This window comes from Lissotriton helveticus, chromosome 2_1 (genome assembly GCF_964261635.1).
Source record: "Lissotriton helveticus chromosome 2_1, aLisHel1.1, whole genome shotgun sequence".
Classification (NCBI taxonomy): Eukaryota; Metazoa; Chordata; class Amphibia; order Caudata; family Salamandridae; genus Lissotriton; species Lissotriton helveticus.
In genome coordinates, this window is record NC_136059.1 from 1,223,456,175 (window position 1) to 1,223,478,690 (window position 22,516).

Sequence of the window (22,516 nt, forward strand, 5' to 3'; positions counted from 1 at the left end):
GGTATGGACCCCGCTATTGTAGGTACTCGTTTTATTTCGTATTCTGCTAGTTCTCTGTGCCAGTTTCAACCCACGCACACCTGTGCTACACGATTATCCGGCAAGCTACTTGAGGGTTGCTTTTCTTGTCGACAATGTCGTTATCAATCAATGGTGCCAATTGACAGCTCTCACGCTAATGTTCCCATATCAACTTCCCCCACAGAACTTAAGTGTTTTCTCCTTAATGTACGGTCCCTTCCAAAACACCAACTTCAGATCTGGGATCTGATCTTTTCTAAGCAACCCGATATATGTTTCTTCACTGAAACGTGGATGAAACCCCATACTACCACTGCTATAACATTAGGGCTTCCAGTGGGTTATAAAATCATTCACGTGGATAGGCCTATTAAAACCGGAGGAGGATTAGCTATCATTTTTAAAGACACCTTTAAGATAGCTATGATAGAACAGAGCTTTACCCCTCTTTTGGAAATCATGATATTTAAAATTAACTTGACAAGTAATATCTCATGGAAGGGCGCACTAACATATCGTCCACCGGGACAGAATCCAGATTTTGCTTTGTCTCTTCTGGAATTACTGGCCCCCCATGTTAGAGCTAAGGAGGACTTTCTTCTCCTTGGAGATTTTAATATACATATGGACAACCCTGAAGATCATGAATCTATACAATTAACAGCAGATCCGTCCAATCTTGGATTAGAGATAAAAAATAGTGGGGCAACTCATACAGCTGGTCATACCCTTGACTCTATTTTTTCCAACTGCACTAAAATAAGGTGCCTCCCTGCTATAGATATCCATTGGACCGATCACTTTTTGATTGAGTTCTATCTGGCAAGACCCACCAAACAACAATCTAGAACACCACCTCCTCCTATTTTCCGTCGCCAATGGCATAAAATATCAGTTGAGAATCTGCGTGAACACTGGCAACAACCCCAATTCACCGAAGTAGACTCAGCTGAAGAGGCACTGGAAAAGTACAATAAATCTCTTAAGTCAGCTATTGATTCTCTCGCCCCGTTAAAACTTCATAAACAGTACCCTCCTACTAAACAAGAAAAGTGGTATACCCCTGACCTCAGGAAGGAAAAACAGAAATGTAGGAGGCTAGAAAAAGCATGGAGGAAATCAAAAAATGAGCAAGAAAGGAAAATGTTTTTAGAAACTCAGTCAAAGTATTATAAAAATATAAAGCTTGCAAGGAAAAATAATTTATCCCTACAACTAGAAGAGGCGGGTAACTGTCCGAGGGAATTATTTAAAATCTTGCTAAGTTTTGTAAAACCATCAGCTAGTGAGAGCCCTGATGATGCCTCACAGACATTGTGTGATGAGATCTCCATGTTCTTTGAGGACAAAATAAATCTGATTTATAATAAAATCTTGGCTTCACAAGGCACAGTAACAGGGCCCCCCCCCCATGTGCACTTCCTGCACAGACTAAAAACACCTTTCTTACTATTCCACCAGTTAGTGATTCAGATCTCCCACTCCTCATTAACCATATGAAAACTGGCTCCCCGAGTGATCATCTTCCTGCTAAAATGGTGGCCCCTTTAATTTCCATCTTGGGGCCCTCCATCCAGTCAGTTATGAACATCTCACTGACGAAAGGACAAGTCCCGAGAGAATGGAAGATAGCGGTGGTAAACCCTATCAGGAAGAAGGCGGCTTCCCCTTGGACAGACTTGTCCAACCTTCGGCCCATTTCCCTCCTACCCTATATCGGTAATATGACGGAGAAGCACGTTAACACCCACCTATCGAATCACCTTGAAGCAGCAGAAGGCCTGGACCCTTCTCAATCTGGATTCAGACCAAACCACAGCACCGAATCGGCCCTACTAGAAGTGACCAATAACATCAGGTTGACACTGGATAGTGGGGGGTCTATGATTCTGGTGCTGTTGGATTTGTCTGCTGCTTTCAATACGGTGTCCCATGAAGTGCTTCTCGACCGTCTGAGGGGTGTAGGGTTGGGAGGGACGGCCCTGTCTTGGGTAGAAAGATTCCTTTCCTGCCGCTCCCAAGAAGTCAGGCTGGGCTCCCACAAATCCATCTCTAGGGAGCTCAGCAGGGGTGTGCCACAGGGCTCATGTCTTAGCCCCACATTATTTAATGTGTATGTGGCCCCCCTGGCCGACTTAGTGAGGCCATATGGGTTTACCCCGATATCCTACGCTGATGACACCCAGCTGTTGTTCCCCTTTAAAACTTTCTCACCTGCCCTGCAAAAATCCTTTGCAGAAGGCATGAGGGCTGTGTCATGTTGGATGGCTGAGAACTGCCTGCAATGCAACGTGGGCAAAACAGAGGTTTTATTGTTTGGGGAGGCAGCAACACTATGGTCCGGGGAGTGGTGGCCCACAGAATTAGGACTAGTTCCTGTCCCAAAGCAGACTGTCAAAAACTTGGGGGTGTTATTCGATCAAGCCTTGACTTTTAAACACCATGTCAACCAAGTTGCGGGCACCTGTTTTAGAGCCATCGGACTTTTGAAAAGGGTGTTTCCCTATATACCCGATGGTCACAGGAAAACCCTAGTCCAGGCACTAGTGATCAGTAGATTGGACTACTGCAATGGCCTTCTTTTGTCAACTAATGAAGGCCAATTAAACAAATTACAAGTAGTCCAAAATACGGCGGCGAGGTTAGTTCTCAATGTTCCATCTAGAACTCCCTCCCGCCCTCTACTAGCTAAACTCCACTGGTTGCCAGTGCGGCAACGCACGAAGTTCAAAATTCTGTGCACCATTCATAGGTGTCTGATAGGAAAGGGCCCTAAATATTTGACTAAAGCTTTTTTACCCTATGTGCCAGGCCGATCACTTCGATCGAGTAATCTTCACCTATTACAGGTCCCTAAAATAAAAAAATCTCGCCAGGGAGGTCGGGCTTTGGCACACACAGGACCCGTCCTTTGGAACTCCCTTCCCCTTCAACTCAAACTCATCACCAACCATTTATCCTTTCGCAAAATCCTTAAGACCCACCTTTTTACTACCAACTAATCAGCTTATGATTTACTATTTCTGTTTATGACCAGGCGGGGGTCAAATATTCTTGTCCATCACAAGCGCAGAGATATCCCTTCGGGGATCTAGTCAGGCGCTATAGAAGCACATAAAATAAATAAAAATAAAATAAAAATAAGATACACTTAATAAGCCAGTTAACCAATCAATTTTTTTTAAAAACCCTGAAAAAACGATAGGTTTCAGGCCTTATATAGTTAGGAATTAGCATTTAAAAAACCTTTGAAATTCACTGAAAAAACCATAGGTTTCAGGCCTTCTATAGTTAGGAATTAGCATTTAAAAAACCTTTGAAATTCACTGAAAAAACCATAGGTTTCAGGCCTTATATAGTTAGGAATTAGCATTTAAAAAACCTTTGAAATTCACTGAAAAAACCATAGGTTTCAGGAGTTATATAGTTAGGAATTAGTTTTTAAAAAACCTTTGAAATTCACTCAAAAAACTATAAGTTTTAGTGGTGTTATAGTTAGCTGGACATTTTACTCATACAAAACCAATGAAATTGCTCCTATATAGTTAGTTGTACTAACTATATTTCGCGCACCCGCAATCCACTGCTGATGATGTCACATATTAGATCATTCATGACATGGTCAGTGACATCACTGATGACATCTCAAATGACATCACTTTTTTCAGTGAATATATATATATATATATATATATATATATATATATATATATTTGCTCCAAAGTGATCCTCAAGCCTAGCGAGAGTGCTCGACAGTGTGTGCTCAGCCCAGGGGTCGGATCCAGACCCAGGGAAATTTTGACAAACAAAGGAGGCGGCACATCAGGAATTGTTTTAAGTCTTTTTAATCAAGACTTCACCCCACCAACGCGTTTCAGCCAACACTGGCCTTGCTCACGGTTGGTTAGTCCCTCTTCAGTGTCAGTATATGTACTATCCCAAAACTAGCCATTTAGGAGGCATTGTGGGAATTGTAGTTACAATAATAAATTGTGAGAAAATGAAAATAAAAGAAAGACGATTGTGTGCTTTTTAAGTAACTGCACATTAATGACAGATAGTTCACTGGGGCTGTATCAATTTAGTTATCGGTATAGTACCCAAGTCCTGCATGCATGTTCTTCATTATTGTGGCGATATTCCCAATTCATGGTATAGTACCCAATTGTCATAATGAGAACATTTTCATTCAAGATGAACGTGCAGATCCTCTCCAAAGTTCATCCCTTTTGGGTGTTTCGTTCTGAGTCTGACTATCATGCGTGATTCCATTTGTATATAGGGAAACACCCTTTTCAAAAGTCCGATGGCTCTAAAACAGGTGCCCGCAACTTGGTTGACATGGTGTTTAAAAGTCAAGGCTTGATCGAATAACACCCCCAAGTTTTTGACAGTCTGCTTTGGGACAGGAACTAGTCCTAATTCTGTGGGCCACCACTCCCCGGACCATAGTGTTGCTGCCTCCCCAAACAATAAAACCTCTGTTTTGCCCACGTTGCATTGCAGGCAGTTCTCAGCCATCCAACATGACACAGCCCTCATGCCTTCTGCAAAGGATTTTTGCAGGGCAGGTGAGAAAGTTTTAAAGGGGAACAACAGCTGGGTGTCATCAGCGTAGGATATCGGGGTAAACCCATATGGCCTCACTAAGTCGGCCAGGGGGGCCACATACACATTAAATAATTTAAACATCGGACACTCTGCGCCCTTTTCCTGCTCTGCAATTATTTAACTGGACTGAATCTAAAAAGTCCCTCCCCTGACAGCATCGGTTCCAGCAAGGTGTCACCTGGGAGATGTAGTATTTGCAGCACTCCTGTAGTTTGCTGGTCAGGTGATGGGGGACGGTCAGAAACTCCCTCCAATGGGGAAGTGCAGGATTTTAAAAGGACGCAGGTGGGACATTACTTCTGATTTACAGCGGCATCTGAAGAAGGCTGAAGGCAGCCGAAATGCATCATGCCACATTGCTGTCTCAATAAAACGTCTCCGAAGAAATCCCCTGCTTGGCCTCTACCTTTCTTGACTGGAGGGGTTTGGTGCATATTTTCACGTCTGCCAGAGGCGTGTATAGAGGCCCCATCCTACAAGTTGGCTGAGGTTTTACTGGCTTCTGCAGCAGCAGTGTTTTCGTCTCCAAGTGATTGGATTACCTCAGCCCGCCTCTACAAGTGAGCTAGGCAAGGGCTTCTGTTCTTACAGCTCGTGATTCTACGAGGAGCAGGTTGCACTGATTTCCTGTTCGTGGCCCGGTTGAAACTTATTTTAAAGGCTGGGATGTTATGGGGACTCGAGGGAGAGTTTTGTTTTGTCATCAAAAGACATTTTAAACATCGGACACTCTGCGCCCTTTTCCTGCTCTGCAATTATTTAACTGGACTGAATCTAAAAAGTCCATCCCCTGACAGCATCGGTTCCAGCAAGGTGTCACCTGGGAGATGTAGTATTTGCAGCACTCCTGTAGTTTGCTGGTCAGGTGATGGGGGACGGTCAGAAACTCCCTCCAATGGGGAAGTGCAGGATTTTAAAAGGACGCAGGTGGGACATTACTTCTGATTTACAGCGGCATCTGAAGAAGGCTGAAGGCAGCCGAAATGCATCATGCCACATTGCTGTCTCAATAAAACGTCTCCGAAGAAATCCCCTGCGTGGCCTCTACCTTTCTTGACTGGAGGGGTTTGGTGAATATATATATACTTATACTCATTACTTGCACACTATGTAAATAGCTGTAAATATATGAAATACTTTGTACAGACATATATATATATTTTTCTATTATAAGAGTATATTTTTATTCTGTAAATAATTGTTTGGTGTGTCGGATATACAAATTGTATTTAAAACATTTATCAATGCAATAGCTGATATAAAAGATAAATTTGCAGTCCAACAGAAAATGCATTACGCTGTGTATGGCTTTAAGGACACTCCCCTATGATGAAAATAGTTAACCAATCAAATTGTTGTTTGTTGAATGCATTAGCACTTTAAATTTCACGCAACTCTGTCAGTGCGCCATGTGACCAAGGCCTCTGTGTAGGCTGAAACGTTATGCTGCCGTGGCGTGCTAAGAAAATAAAGTAACTCACTTGCATCTGGGTCTTCCGTTTTTCCTCTGGTGTGATGGCTCTGGACTACGGGCGCGTCGTTGTGAGGATAACGAGTATGCAATATATATATATATATATATATATATATATATATATATATATTTTAGCAGCCCGTCCCGACGTTGTCCGGGTATGAAATAGAATGTGTGTGTATTTGGCCTGGGCAATTTATTTTAAAATCTCGCGGTAGACAACATTTTTTGTTTCATTAGAATAGGGACGGAGAAGGGCCAGCTGCAGCCCTGGTTGATGTTAGCAGGCGCGTGTAATTAGTGTAGTGATCCGCCGCCTGAGCCCGGCTACAGCCCTGGTTGATGTTAGCAGGTGCGTGTAATGTCGTTTAATGAGAGAGTTATCAGCCGCGGGTAAATCCGTTTAATGAGAGAGTTCAGTGACAGCGAGTAGGAGAGGCTGCAGTAATTGTCCCCGCAGACAAGCTCATTTGCATGTTCCCCCGCTTGAGGCCCAGATGCAGGCCTGTTTGATGTTAGCAGGCGCGTGTTCCCCCGCTTGAGGCCCAGCTGCTGCCCTGGTTGATGTTATCAGGCGCGTGTAATTAGTGTACTGATCCGACGGCTAGAGCCCTGGTTGATGGTAGCAGGCGCGTCTAATTTTGTTGAATTAGAGAGTTCAGTAACAGCACGCAGGAGAGGCTGCAGTAATGTTACTTACCAGGACTCCAGCTGAAAACGTTTGTCATGCCCCCAGCACACGGCCACAGCAGACGATCTTCTGAATAATGTACGACCCACATGGCATGAAGGGCGGAACGTAGCACACGCCCCCAGCGTGCCCCTTGATGCGGCGCAATTGCAATCACATGGCATGAAGGCCGGACACATGCCCCCACCGTTTCTCACGCCCCCAGCGTGTCACGCCCCCAGCGTGCCCCTTGATGCTGCGCAGCAACGAAATTGGCGCTTGTATGGACGACTCACATGGCATGAAGGGCGGACACATGCCCCCTGCGTTGGTCACGCCCCAGCACACGCCCACAGCCCACGATGTGATGGCCGTACCATACGCCCCCCAGTGTTAGTCACGCCCCCAGCCCACGGCCACTACACAACGCAGACACGCCCACAAGGGTCTACTTTGCTGGCACGGTTCTTTTACTTTTAAATGTATATGGTGTCCTATGGTACAATTGTATGTCTTGCACTGTATGATTGTGATGAACACCACTGTTTCTTGAAAAGTTAATAAAGACAATTAAAAAAAAAAAATGTATATGGTGGCCGTCTGCATAGCCTATGTCCTTCTGCTGCAACTGCCCTTTCCAACGCTGTAATGGGTGTTGTGATTGGTGCTGTGGTTACTGAGATTACCCGCCTCAAAGGTTTGGGCTCTCTCTTTATAATATTAGTAATATTAGTATGGATATATATATATATATATATATATATATATATATATTGCCGCTTCGCTTTCTGTACCTTCGTATTTCTATCCGCCAGAAAAAAGCACTCTCGGGGGGTCGTTTGGATCGTTTATTCACCAGCAAACATGGATGAAGGTCTTTACCGAAACGCGTCTGTTTGTTACCATGTCTGTTTGCTGGTGAATAAACGACCCACACGACCCCCCAGAGAGTGCTTTTTTCTGGCGGATAGAAATCCGAAGGTACAGAAAGCGAAGCAGCAATTGATTTGTGGGTGCACCCCCACACTGAAAGCACCCGCCTGAGAGTGCTCCGCCCTGGTGTTTCCTGGAGCTATATATATATATATATATTTCAGCTCCAGGAAACACCAGGGCGTCACAAAGGCGTTCACCACGAAGTGTGGTAAGTAACCATTCGCAAGACTCCCTTGGGGGACTGCCCGTTGTCTCCCACATACTGGGGGTGCCGAATGCAGTGTGTGCCTTGACCTGGGTGCGTCTAAAAAGCACTTGGGGCCGAGGAGTGTCGGTGTGGGTCATAAAAAAATAAGAACAGCGGGAAACAATCATTGAAGACTTACACAATTCTAATTGTTAGACGGTCGCCGCTGGCCCTCAAGCGGAGGCACACGCGACTGAGCGTGTCTGCGGGGACAATTACTGCAGTCTCTCATGCGCGCTGTTACTGAACTATCACATTAAACCAAATTACACGCGCCTGCTAACATCAGCCAGGGCTGTAGCCGGGCTCAGGCGGCGGATCACTACACTAATTACATGCGCCTGCTAACATGAACCAGGGCTGCAGCTGGGCCTCAAGCGGGGGGACACGCGCCTGCTAACATGAACCAGGGCTGCAGCTGGGCCTCAAGCGGGGGAACACGCGAATGACCGTATCTGAATACACACATTCTATTTCATACCCGGACAACGTCGGGACGGGCTGCTAGTATATATATATATATATATATATATATATATATATATATATATATATATATATATATATATATATATATATATATATATATATATATATATATATGTATGTATATGTGCCTGGTCTGGTGTGACACGAAAAATCAGCAACTTTTGGTACTGTATAAAACTACAACGTGTCACCCCCCCCAAGCGGTCTCACAGTATTTGGCTGGGACTTACTGCTTTGGTGAAAGAGGCTGCAGCGTGTCTGCAGGGGCCCCACCTGGTATCGCGAAAATTATCCCTGAAGACGAGGTCGGGGGTGTGTGAAACTTCGAGCCAAGCCACTGGGCTTTGGCCAGCCATCACTGTATGAGCTGTAACCGAGGACTCGAAATACCAGCATGCCTTTGGCCTCGACATCGTCACAGGAGGCATTACTGCTGAAAGCGGAGGCGGGGGATCTACATCTACAAAAGGAGTGGCCAGAGTTATGCTCCGGACCCTGATTATCCCCAGGTGTGAGGAACTATGAGGAAACGAGAACCGGCACTGATGAAAGCTAAGACACTCGCTAGAAACGCGTCTGCCTGGCGTTTCCTGGACTTTGCTGTTATTTTACACGGAATAAATCCTGGTGGGAGCCAGCACATGTCGGGCTCATTCTTTCTTTTGAGGGTGAGCGTGGGGTTCATATAAAGAGCCAGTATGCTGTTCTCTGGCTCACCGGCATGCCCTCTTGGTCTGGTGTGACACGAAAAATCAGCAACTTTTGGTACTGTATAAAACTACAACGTGTCACCACCCCCAAGCGGTCTCACAGTATTTGGCTGGGACTTACTGCTTTGGGGAAAGAGGCTGCAGCGTGTCTGCAGGGGCCCCACCTGGTACCGCGAAAATTATCCCTGAAGACGAGGTCGGGGGTGTGTGAAACTTCGAGTCAAGCCACTGGGCTTTGGCCAGCCATCACTGTATGAGCTGTAACCGAGGACTCGAAATACCAGCATGCCTTTGGCCTCGACAATGTCACAGGAGGCATTACTGCTGAAAGCGGAGGCGGGGGATCTACATCTACAAAAGGAGTGACCAGAGTTATGCTCCGGACCCTGATTATCCCCAGGTGTGAGGAACTATGAGGAAACGAGAACCGGCACTGATGAAAGCTAAAACACTCGCTAGAAACGCGTCTGCCTGGCGTTTCCTGGACTTTGCTGTTATTTTACACGGAATAAATCCAGGTGGGAGCCAGCACATGTCGAGCTCATTCTTTCTTTTGAGGGTGAGCGTGGGGTTCATATATATATATATATGTATGTATATGTGCCTGTTGTTTGTATAGTGCAAAGCTAGCCAAAGGGTGATGGAGAGCGGTACAGTGTGAATCACAAAGATACAGTCATAGAGGGATTGGAGAGGTAGCGAGTTTTGAGAATAGAGGTGCACTGTCAGTTCCTCATGATGTTATGTTCTTCAAAGAGATGTGACTAATATTACGTGCAGTTAGAAAATTCTAAAAACTTGCATCCTTCTATCTTTAACAACCTTATATACATATGTCACCAAACACGTTTTCGTACTTTCCTTGAGTGTATTTATAAAATGTAAACCTAAACTCATAGGGAAGCAAAGCAATATATATAAAGGAAAGGAAGCCAATTTGTGGGGGGAGGAGCACTTCTTCTGCATGTTGTCATTACTCACCCTCTGGACTCTACATATACAAAAGAGGAACTAGCCACCCACAAAGATTTAGTGAAAAACTAATTATAAAAAGTGGTTGTAAACTGTGTACTCATTTTTTGCAACCAGTCTTTAATGTCACAATGTAGCCTATGTACTATACTATATGTACTAATAGGTCGCATTGCAGAATCTCCTGTCACAAGAGATCTTAGAATGACCTGACTAATGAATATTAATTAGGCAGGTCGCTATTTGTGATTGGCTACAAACACAGGGATGTTGGCCTGCAGGGAAACCTTTTCTTGTTTTCTAAAGCAGCCTTCTGTACCTTAAGGAATCCAACACTGCCTTAGAATATTAATTTCTATTTGGGAAAACATAAGGGGGGAGAGCAGCCTGCTCCCCCCAAAGCTGGACAGCTTTCACAGAGGGGAGACCTTCCCCTTTTCAAATTAGTTACCACCTCCTTTGGAGTGTTGGTAATTGATCAATGGTTTGCAATCGCAACAGTGAATCCAACCAATCAATACGTATGATTGGGGCTTGCAATTGAGACACACCTTCCAACTTGAAACTCAGTGGGCCGGAAAATGTGTTTGGTAAATAGAAAAAGTCATTTTGCAGTCATAAACTCTGAGATTATGCAAATTGCTGGGTTTGCAATCGGAAAACGGCTTTGCACATCTGGGCCCAAATGGATTTTCAATTATGTTGATCAGGTAGATTCTGGATATCTGTGCTGCAGTCCATGTGGCAGCATACCATTGGTATATAAAGCCCTCACCAACATAGTGTGGCATGCTTCATCACAGTGCTCTCCATCGAACACTGGGAAAAACACTCATGTTATTACGATCACTCATACGTCATAAAATAAAATGAGATAGTCCTCTGCCATGTCCCCTTCAATGATGCATCTGCTCAATGAATATTTTATCTCTTCAGAGTGTATTCTTCTCGTGAAACTAACATTGTATGAAGGTGGGAATAATAAAATGCATTATTATCCCCCATTCCACTTGGCCAAAAATAAGAGATGCAAATTAGTACTCTTCATGTTGGAGTAGTGTAATTTTGATCCCATTTTAAGATACTGTAGGAGTGCATTATAATAACGTGCAGTCAGCACTCAAATATATTCTGTACGATTAATGTTACTAATTAAGGATGGAGTATTGCATTTTGAAAGTACTCCACGTAAAAACTAATGGGACTTATAAATTGTGTGCAGGGAAACGTGACTAATAAAGGACATTAACAAATTAATAATCTAGAAGAAATTAGAGATTAGACGTGTCTCAGTGTTAAGTTAATGAAATAAGGTGTATGTGAAGAATAATGTTTAAGCATCTATACGTGTAATAAGAAATTATATTCATGTTGGTGTATTTTAAATTTCATTTCTTAATTTCTTTGCAATTTAGTCATGTGTTAAGAAACTGCATTTGCTATATGTGTAGAAATGTGCAGGTATTTGTAACCCTGTGCACTATTAAGTTGACATGATTTTGGGCCTCGAGAACTGCTTTCAATACAAGCTCACGTTTAAAGGCTAACATTTCATTTGTATTAACCTTTGATGTAGAATGTGTCTGCTTGCATTTTTGTTTTTACTGCAGATACAGATAAAGCCTTATTAGTTTGAAAAGAAGGGTTTTTGTTTTAGTTAGATAGCAAGGTATGAGAAGATGGATCTTGGTAAAGAGAAACGCAAGAAGGCAAGTTCTCATGGAGGACTAAGCAAGCAGGCAAGTTCTTATGGAGGAGGAGAATAATGGCCAAGGACGAATGAAGTAGCAACTTATTGATGTGGGAAAGGTGGTAGCAGAAAATCCAATTTGTGCCTGGATTGTGGAAAGTTACTGGAGATGAACATGTTATGTACCTTGAATGCAACTAATATCTTATGCTGTAATGTAGTGAGGGTCTGAGGACTTCATGAGTTTCAGACCTCTACTTCTGATTTTTGTTGCTTCATGCTACATGACCCTTGGATGGAGTTTCTTCTACTAAAGACTCTGACAGATGACACCTTTCTATTATTCATTCTTACTAATTGCTTCTTAGTTAAGGGTTATCCCTTGTAAGGCAGTGTAGGGAGAGATAGCATGCTCATACTTACCTTTGAAAATCATTTGATGCAATTTAATGTTAAATTCATTTTCTTTAATACTTGTATTGTTTTAACTGAATTTGTTGTAAGCCTTTTGTTTTATAGGGTAAATCTCTTTAGGAGATTTGGACTCGTTCTGTTTGCCCTGTATTTGAATACAAGAATGCTAAGGCCGATTTAAATACATCTATTTCTGAATCGATAATTAAAGCCTTACTAATCCCAATCCTAGTTGTGGAGTAGTGACTGTGTAACCAAATTGTTTATACTGTAATGGGATTTGATTGTGATTGTTCCCTTTCCCCTCTTATCTCTCAAGTAGCTAAAAAGACCATCTGGTTGAGTAGGGATGTTAATGTGCCCACCGAAAACAACTGTTCCGCAATCGCAATGCAGGCGGATCGTCCGGGACCCAAAATCGCCTTTCTCCGATCCTGAATCATTGAGAAATGAGCCCTGACGTCCCCGCAAGTAAATAAGCCAAGATGGCGCCAGGGGAGCTACGATACCTTGCCCGGAGGCCAAAAGAAGTGCACCATGATGTTATCGACCTCCGCTTTACCATCAGATAGCTTCCCCCCTACCCTCATCTCGAAGCACTGACTTGCTGGCTGACTCCCCTTGGGTGAAAACTCCGAGTTGCGGAGTTCGCCTACCTGCGCCAATTGAGATGTACGAGTGCAGCTGGGGGGGAGGGGCCGCAAACCCGAACTGACGCATCCTCCTCATAGTCCGTGCTGGGAGACACATGGACACTGGCACTAGCTGCACGCCGCCCCACTGCACGAAAAATAGCCTTTGAGCGAGGTGATTCCACATCATCCACCGCCTGGAAACCTTTTTATGTGCTTTCGCCAGCGATTTCTCCCTACAACCTCTAGGAACTCTGAGACCCCGGCGCCCTGTGGAGGCAGGGAGGCTTTAACGGCAGCCTACTGCTTTCTAAGTACCGGCATCACTATCGGGCCCTGAGACGCCCAGGGCCCCCCTACCACTGGGATCCTGCACGAGTGATTAACACTCACTTGCAGCCCGCCATTAACTTGCAAAGCGCTTAGGGTGAAAGGCGTTTTGTCTCGAGCGGAGGAAACCCCTGTTGCGCCACAGTACAGTGAAACTCAGTGCTTTCCTTGGCGGCGGTCGCCACTGTCCACCCTGCGAGCTCCTGGTGGCATCTGGACAGACCCGGGAGCAACAGCGCGACCATCAGTGCGCACCCATTGCTCTCCTATGAGGAACACACCCGACAGCACTAAAACGTGGGCCGATTGCTTGGTCCTAAGATGGCGGCGCCCTCAGGACATCGGTACTGCTGACTCTGCCTTTGTGTGCCATCAATGCTGCGGCAGTCCTGGAGAAATGTCATGGGAGTGCTTTTGTGTGTGCGCCTGTGCGTGTATAAGGGGGGGGGGGGTGGATGCACGTGTGTGTGTGCGCCTGTGTGTATATGAAAGACTATGTTCACATTTGTGTGTGCTTGTACATGCCTGCGTGTGATGGTGTGGACATGTATTTGGGTGTTTTTGTATTAGAGCACATGATTCTATGTGTGCTTGTGTTTGTGCACGCAGATGTTTCTGTATGTGTGCTTATGTCTGTGCGTGTGATGGTGTGTGCATGTATTTGGGTGTTTTTGTATTAGAGCACATGATTCTATGTGTGCCTGTGCACGCAGATGTTTCTGTATGTGTGCTTATGTCTGTGCGTGTGATGGTGTGTGCATGTATTTGAGTGTTTTTGTATTGGAGCATGGAATTGTATGTGTGCGCGTGGATGTTTCAGTATGTGCGCCCTCTGTTTGCGTATGAGAGTGTGTGCGCACATTTGTTGTGTGCTTGTGCATGACTGTGAGTGTGATGGTGTGTGTGTGCATGTATTTGTGTGTATGTCCTTGGGTATTTTTGCTCTGGAGCATGTGATTGTATGTGTGCTTGTGTTTTGTGCATGTCTGCGTGTATGAGAGTGAACGCATTCGTGTGTGCTTGTGCATGTCTGTGCGTGTGATGGTGTGTGCATGCTGGATTTGTTATTTTCTGGCGGCCGCTGTCCTGGATATTGACTTTAACTGCCTGATGCCTGACCTTAGTATGGCCACCAGTGTACCAGTCTACAGTACAGTCCCCTGCCTGACCCCAAGATGGCTTCCATAGTGGTCCCCTACACGTTGTTTTATTTTCCTAGGACAACAATTGGACATTGACCAGACCTTGAACCTTTTCCCTAACCTGCCTACACATCAGGACTTGGAACCTGCAGAACTCACCCCAGACTGTGGAGACCTAGCGATTTGGCTGATGCGCAGTGGAGCTACCATATAGCTAAAGAGGAGATGGGTTTGGACTCCCCTTCCCTGCCGTCACCTACCCAGCCGAACCTTGAGCAGATTTTCCCCTGGTCTCTACGTCCTATCTTCCTCCTACCCCTTTACCCTACCCCCTTACCCTTCCTTGCGCCATTAACCTTGTCCCCTATGTTCTTAAATGCTTTTATTGATACTTACGTATCTTTTAACTGATGTAAATTGCAACATTATTGTCCCTCATATAAAGCGCTCTGATTCCATCGGGTCTAGCCAGCGCTATATAATAACTCATTAATTAAATGTGTTCCCATTTAGTACTCTTTCTCTCTTTGTCTACCTCCCTAGCTCCTAGCTCCTAGCTCCTATCCACTCTCCCCTGAATCTCTCACCTTGCCTGCTAGTCTGCCTAGCCCCCTGTCCTTTGTGCCCTTTGACTAAGCACTCCTTCTCCCCTTGTTGGGGAAAGATCCAATATTTATACTCTGGAGTCTCAGCGTATCCGCTGAAAGAGTCCACTGCGCCATGGGAGCCACTCACAGCTGAGGTATGGTATGGCACCCCTTTCCTAAGCACTCCCTCTCCCCTTTTTGGGGAAGGATCCAGTATGTAGGCCTTGGAGTCTCAGAGACCCGTCTGAGAGAGTCCACTGCATGAAGGGAGCCTCCCGCCACCGAGATAGGGAAGTGATACCACTTCCCCTGGGATCACAGCTTACTGGACTTTGGACGTTGCTTAGACTCGTCTACCGGTTTGTGTCCCCGTCGCCCTTCCCCTCCTCTTTCCATGCGGTGTCCTTCACCCTCCCCTCCTCTTTCCCGCCTTCATTACCTGTCTACTTTACCAGCTCCTTCCCCCCTCCCCTAAATCTTTCCCCTTGCCTGCTTTTCCCCTTACGTATTTGTGCTTATTGTTTATCTTGACCTTACAAGTAACTATGTTGCCATGCTCTAATAACTGTGTAACCTTTGTAACAATGTAACCTGTAACTATGATCTGAAGCTCATGTAAAGCGCTCTGATACCTCTGGGTCTAGCCAGCGCTTTATAAAACCTTTTAAATAAATAAATAAAATAAATAAATGTGGGCCCAAGCTCTCTCGATGCTTTGAAAAAAAAGTCAACATGTTTCGCTGCTCTCTAAAGTACTGGTGCTTTCATATGGCTGTAGAATTACCAAACACCTCAGTTCAAGTTAAAAAAGTATCATGTCACAGCTGCTTCACAAAACGGTATCTTGGACCCTTTGATGGAGCATTCCTCATTAAATGGACAAGGTACTGTAGCACCAATGATGTTGTGCCTCGTTAGTAGCACAATAATCTACAATCCCTCTCATCAAGACAACTGGTAATACATTTGGTGGCGGAAATGGGGAAGAAACACAGCATCAGGTAAGTTCTTCCGTTTTATGGAAGTAGCTAAAATTAAATAACAGTATTCTTCTAAAGATGTATTCAAAATGCATAGCCTGCAGATAATTTGCAGATTGGCACTACAGCTGATCAAATGATTCCCAAGTGTCAGACCAAGGTTGAATAGAGTTCATAGAATACAGTTAAGTCATATCTTATTCATTTGTGCTGCATACATTGTCATCCTTCAGTATGTATCAGACTGACCAAAATGATATCTACAATGAGGTTAAAGGGCATGAAACTGTAAGTGACGCCATAATAAATTCTTTAAATCCCAGATCTTCCACAACTGTCATAGGATGCTGAAAAACCCACAATATTGAACACCAAACAAACTATTAACTCACCCAAAATGATACGCTGCGGGAAGAGATTTGGGCTTTTCGAAGATCTTGACTCAGAAAAAGGCGGCCAAATATCCATGAGATCTGATGGCAGTGTTATCAACTTGTTACTGGAGATGTCCAAGTAGGTAATATTGATTATGTACTTGCCAGCCTCAGCTGGGATGCTGGCCAGCTTGTTGTTGTGAAGATCCAGGGTGCGCAAATTTGGCATCTCAGCTAAAGACTCCCAAGGGAAGGTGGACAATACGTTTCCATCCAGGCGTAGCTCGTGAAGCTGTTTCAGGTTATAGAAGCTGCTGGTGTCTACACTGGAGATGCAGTTATATGTTACCCAGAGGTATTTCAAGTCAACCAGGTAGTAGAATGCTTCAGTAGGAATTCTACGTATCACTGTCTTCTCAATTCGAAGCTTGACAGTGTCCACTGGAACATTGACGGGAATGTCGTACATGTCGGGATCGTTACACAGGACAGATCTGCCAGTTACAAGCAAATGGCATGAAGAGGGTAAAACATAAATAAATATAGATTAAAACCTTTATATAATGTATTAACAGTACATTATCTCCCCAGGCCTGATAATGCTGTTTAAGACAATACATTCCAATATCACCCCTCAAACAAAGCATTATTCTCACAAAAATACAAACGAGAAAGAAGACGTAAAGCACTTTAAACTGAAGGAATGCTAAAAGCTACAAAGTATACAATTGAGAAAGGAATAAAATGGGAAAGAGATGAAGAAAATTAGAATTGAAACAATATTGAGAGTGAGAGATTGGGAAATATGGATAGAAACAGATAATGGAAAGTGGAGTAGAAGATACTTCAAGACTGAAGGATTGAGAGTGAAAGTGAGAGGAAGTAAATGGGAAAGCACCAGTGTCTTCGCTGTGTGGTGGAACAAATGATGCTGGCGCCATAGTACTAAGACACTCTCAATGCCAGGTATCAATGTGAAGTAGGAGGCTAGAGGCCCTGTAAACACAAATGCACTTTAGATAATAGTATAAAGTATGTCAAGGTATTCCTCTACATTACTGAGTCACACTAAACAACTGTTTGCATGCAAAACATCAAGCTCAAAAATACTATGTATCATGTTCCTAAAATATCATAGTCAGAATCTCAATTACCAGCATATTGTGAAGGTAAGACTGAAGTATAACTATATATATATATATATATATATATATATATATCTTTCTACCAGTGCTGGTTGAAGAGTCACGCTGTCACGGGCGGTCTCGTTACAGCCACCAGCAGGCTACCTTATTCGCTCCACAAATCTTCCAAATTACGAAGAAAACAAGACACCCAGAGCTTCAATTCGAGGATTTATTTGTTGATCTGCCAAATAAATCCTCGAATTGAAGCTCTGGGTGTCTCGTTTTCTTCGTAATTTGGAAGATTTGTGGAGCGAATATATATATATATATATATATATATATATATATATATATATATATATATATATATATATATATATATATTTATTTATTTATTTCAAGGCCTGCAAAGGTCGTAACGCATCATGACTCACAGCGCACTAATCAAATCAAGAAAAATACTGCACAAGAAAGTAGAGTCCATTCCTGTTTCTGGTTCTAACGCTCAGGGAATCGTAAAGAACAAAGGATTTGGTTTGATATATATCATATATATATATAATATATATATATATATATATATATATATATATATATATATATATATATATATATATATATATATATATATATATATATATATATATATATATATATATATTCACTGAAAAAACATTTAGTCACAATGTAACGTTTTAAACTAAAATAAACATTGAAATTCACCAGTTAGAGTTGTCTCAAATAACTTTAGATGTATTTACTTGATTTCTCTAAATACAGAGACTGGAGGGGAGTCAACAAGAGAACAATGCACTAGCACATTATACATGTTCATGCATAAACTATTTACCACATCATACTGTGAAGCGCTCTGATACCCTTGGGTCACGTTCGCGCTATATAAAACTCTATAAATGAAAAATAAATACCCAGCAGAGACTGCACACATAAACAGACAGGCCTGTCCCATATAGATATATGGAATAATTCCAAGTTTGGGGCTCAATTTACCGCCAAACCCGTGGTGGCATTCCATGAACCGCCAGACTGACGGTCCGCTCTCCGTATTCTAAGTTTGTCGGTTGGCCCGCCACTGGACCACTGCGGCTGCCGGGGATCCTGGATCCCACTGCAGTGGCGCAGCATTCAGGCAGAGTAATATTGTGATGGTGCCGCCAAGCATATTACGAGTTGCCCCAGTCTTTTCATGGTGGTGAGCTCGCCATAGTGAGTCTGGTGGTAAGGTAAGAAAAGGGGCCATAATTGGGCCCCCTACCATTCCAGGGCCTGGGTGGAGCAGGGGGGCACATGTTGTGCTCCCTGGCAAATATGCACTCCAGTTCCTGCATGGTGTGGCATGCAACACAGGGTGCATGCCGCACCATGCAGGAACATGCTGCAGCAGTGTCAGGGTGACGCCTGTCTGAGGTTCACCTATGGGCCTTTAGACAGGCACTGCAGTGACACCGCCCATGCACTGCACCGCACCATGCAAGAACATGCTGCAGGGGTGTCAGGGCAGCACCTGTCTGAGGTTCACCTATGGGCCTTTAGACAAGCACTGCAGTGACACCGCCCATGCACTGCACCGCACCATGTAGGAACATGCTGCAGCGGTGTCAGCGTGGGGCCTGTCTGAGGTTCACCTATGGGCCTTTAGACAGGCACTCACTGCAGTGACACCGCACATGCACTGCACAGCACCATGCAAGAACATGCTGCAGGGGTGTCAGGGCAGCACCTGTCTGAGGTTCACCTATGGGCCTTTAGACAGGCACTGCAGTGGCACTGCCTACCCACCAAGGATTACAATTGTAATCCGGCAGGCGGTATGAGTACAGCTTTGGTGGTTCTCCCACAAGACGCTGGCGTGGCGGCCCACAGGAGGACCGCCAAGGTCGTAATCGGGCCCATAGAGTCAGAAAGACCTAGAACAGACCTGTAAATATTCACTGTTATAGGTAAAGAGACCTTGAGAAACAGCTGCCCACAGGTAAAGTTAACCCCAGAAGTGTTTGGATGTCTGCATTATATAGAGATCAAATGTGGTTGCATATATAAATTATGCACACCCAAGAAGTGGCTAGACACATGAATTATGCACAACCCAGTGCTGTGTATGTATTATGTACATCCAATAGGTGGACTTTCTGGAAAATTAGCGGGCCCCTGAAAATAGGGTACAACCCTAACAGGGAAATTACTTATTTGGAAGACAAGAAACACCGGGCACAGTGCAATTTACTATAGAAGGGCATGTAAACTCTAGACATACATACATGTTATATACTTATAAATATGACAACTTTCTAAGGAGTTGGAATGTTTTATTGTATCTTATTCTTTTTTCTTTTAATTTTTTTTATTTTCTTATTAGATAGAAAATATGTTATATATATAAATAGCGTATACAAAAATAAATATACAATCCCAATGATATAATTAGAACCACATATACATATACCTCTAAACAATCGATACAAATAATTGGAACCGCATGTATACTTTTCTTTAGACAATCGATACAATGGACATCATAATTGTCTATTTCAACTGACACAATTTATGATTCTATGTTCCTGATAAATCAGTTTCTAATATTACAATGATTTGCATACATATCCATTTGAGTTAATAAATTAAAATATACAGAGGTCCAATAGGTGGATACATATCTGCTCACCCCAAAATGGCATGCATGTCGCTCACCACCAATTGACATGCAGATATTTCTAGAGGTATGTATAAGTCATACCCAGACATCAAAGAGCTAGTTGCATATCTACATCATGTATCTTGGCGCCAAAAAGACGATGGGGGTGCAAGTGCTTTAGAACTAATTATAGAGAGAACATAATTCCCCAGAAATGTATGCACACATGAGAAGTAATTCCAATGTCTACGTTACGTGCATCCCGGAATATATGGCACATCCGTATTATGCACATATCAGAAATGTCTATATCCATTATACCTACTGTACGCGAGAACAGGTTATGCTCATTGCATAATGGACGCGATTTAAGTGACTGAACACTACCTTACCTTCACCTCAGAAATAGATACATGCTTTCTTTATTTAAACCTCAAAAGTTTCTGTGACAAAAATAAGCCGTTATATGTGAGTTTCCATCTATTTTGCACGTGATCTATGCCTACCTTTTCTAAGAGTTCTGCAACACTATTAACCATTGACCAGGTTCCTGTATCAAGGTGCCTAAGTTTGAATGGGTAGTATCTGCAGGAGACAACGCCCTGCAGATGCCAAGCAGGCATGAGACCGTGCAGTGAATGTATATGCAAATCTGAAGATGTGGGGTCATCCTAAAGAAAATGTTTCTGGCAAAATGCTTTCGTCGAACAAATCTTGAAGAAATTCTCTTCAATAATGCAATAAAGCGAAACTGGTAAAAGCCTCTCCTGATCAAAAAAAAATCTCTTTCTTTTAAGAGTGTGAGGGGGTTTCACCAAACCTCTCTTTTTTATATGAAAAGAGGTTCTCCCTGGCCCGATCCATCATTGTTCTTCTCTGCTCTTAACTGTTTATTGTGCTGCCTCACACCCTCTCTATTGCCCAATTTGTAATAATCCTTAAGAACTCTTAACCCGATCTACACCAACCCCCACCTTTATGCCCATTTCCTTTTCTCTTCATCCCTTCTTCTCACGCTGCCCCCTTCTGTCTTCCTGCACCACTGTTTTTCTTTTTAATCTTTTATTTTGTTGCTGGTCCCATCAGAACATCAAGGAAAAACTGCTGTGTGCCCTTTATAAAAGGAACTTTTACACAATCCACTAAAACTTTTTTTTTATTGAAAAGGTATTTTGACTTTTCTCTAAAATCGGGATTCGTGAGTCTGATAATGGCTGACTTTCTTTAGGTACTTTCCATTCACCTGCATATTTATTGCTTCCTCGTCCTCAGATAACCTAGATCACGTGGCCCAACCCTTCTCTGATTGCTTGAAGGCCTCCCTAATTGATCCTTCCTGCTTTTTGACCTACCCATTGAGCTCACATGCTTAGGGATCCCACTCCTTTTCTGGATATTATCCACCTCATCATCTTATTGTCGTCTGTTCCCAGACTGCACTGCGGGATCCCAGAAGAATTCATGAGGAACACGTGACCTAAGTGAAATGCCTCCTCGCGACGCAGGACTTCACTTCAAAGACATTCAAGACCAGCTATGAAGCAATAAGCGTCACAATATAATGGCAATGGCGCCTAAAGAGCGGTGTTTGGTTTTTGTATTCACTTGTCATGCCTTCCTTCCTCGTTAGAAGCCATGTTAGCCCAGCCATCGTTATATACACATTCAAACACGCCCTCGCCCCCATCCGCATAAAATACCGATCCACAACAGATCCCCTGCCGGCCATGAACAACCTACAATTAACAAGCAGGAAGCATTTCTCTGTCTTAGGTGAATACCCCAGTCAGAGAGGGGAATATAGTTAGTTAGGTTTCTAATATCGGACGTGATTGGTGCTATATCCATTCTGTGACGCAGTGCAAATGTTCCAAATGTCACCCAAATAGTTCTAATGCACACAAACTAAATATAATAAGATACCTGCTTAGTAGCTCTCAGACTCCAGACATGAGAGGAACACTCGACCATATATTGAAGGCTCACTTCCTTAAAGAACACTACATCACAATGCATTAACCACCATCAACCCAGCTGCCACTCCTCTTACTTGTTGACTTTATGCTTGTCTTTGACCACGTACAGCGCCCGGTGCTTTTTGTCTAGGCTTGCGCTATAGACATGCCATTACCTCCTCGTAAGTCTTCCTCGCCACATTACTTACGTAGTGAGCTTTAGCTTCCCCACAGAACCCTCCAAGCAAATTAGCGCTCTAGTCTTTCCATCCTTCCCTAACATGGCCGAACTCTTTAAACCCTGAACTACTATAAGAGGAGGCACGACCTACCCCACTTCCTGTTCCACTGCCAAGCCTCAGTACCAAAAACATGAAGCTGATGACCAAACAGGAAAGGGGGGGATGGGAACCCATGTGGTGAGAAAGACTATACTCGCAGTAATGAAGATTACCAGTAAGTAACCGGGGCATGTACATACATACATACATACATTGAGTCA

The 22,516-nt window shown here is 43.6% G+C and overlaps 1 protein-coding gene across 1 annotated transcript in view; it reads right to left on the bottom strand.

Moving 5' to 3' along the window:
- LRIT3 (leucine rich repeat, Ig-like and transmembrane domains 3) overlaps window positions 1–22,516 on the bottom strand; it is a 134,872-nt gene that overhangs the window by 108,160 nt on the left and 4,196 nt on the right. Inside the window, exon 2 of the mRNA XM_078677483.1 lies at window positions 16,298–16,773. Coding sequence (XP_078533609.1) covers window positions 16,298–16,773 — 476 coding nt within the window. The remainder of the gene's footprint in view (window positions 1–16,297; window positions 16,774–22,516) is intronic.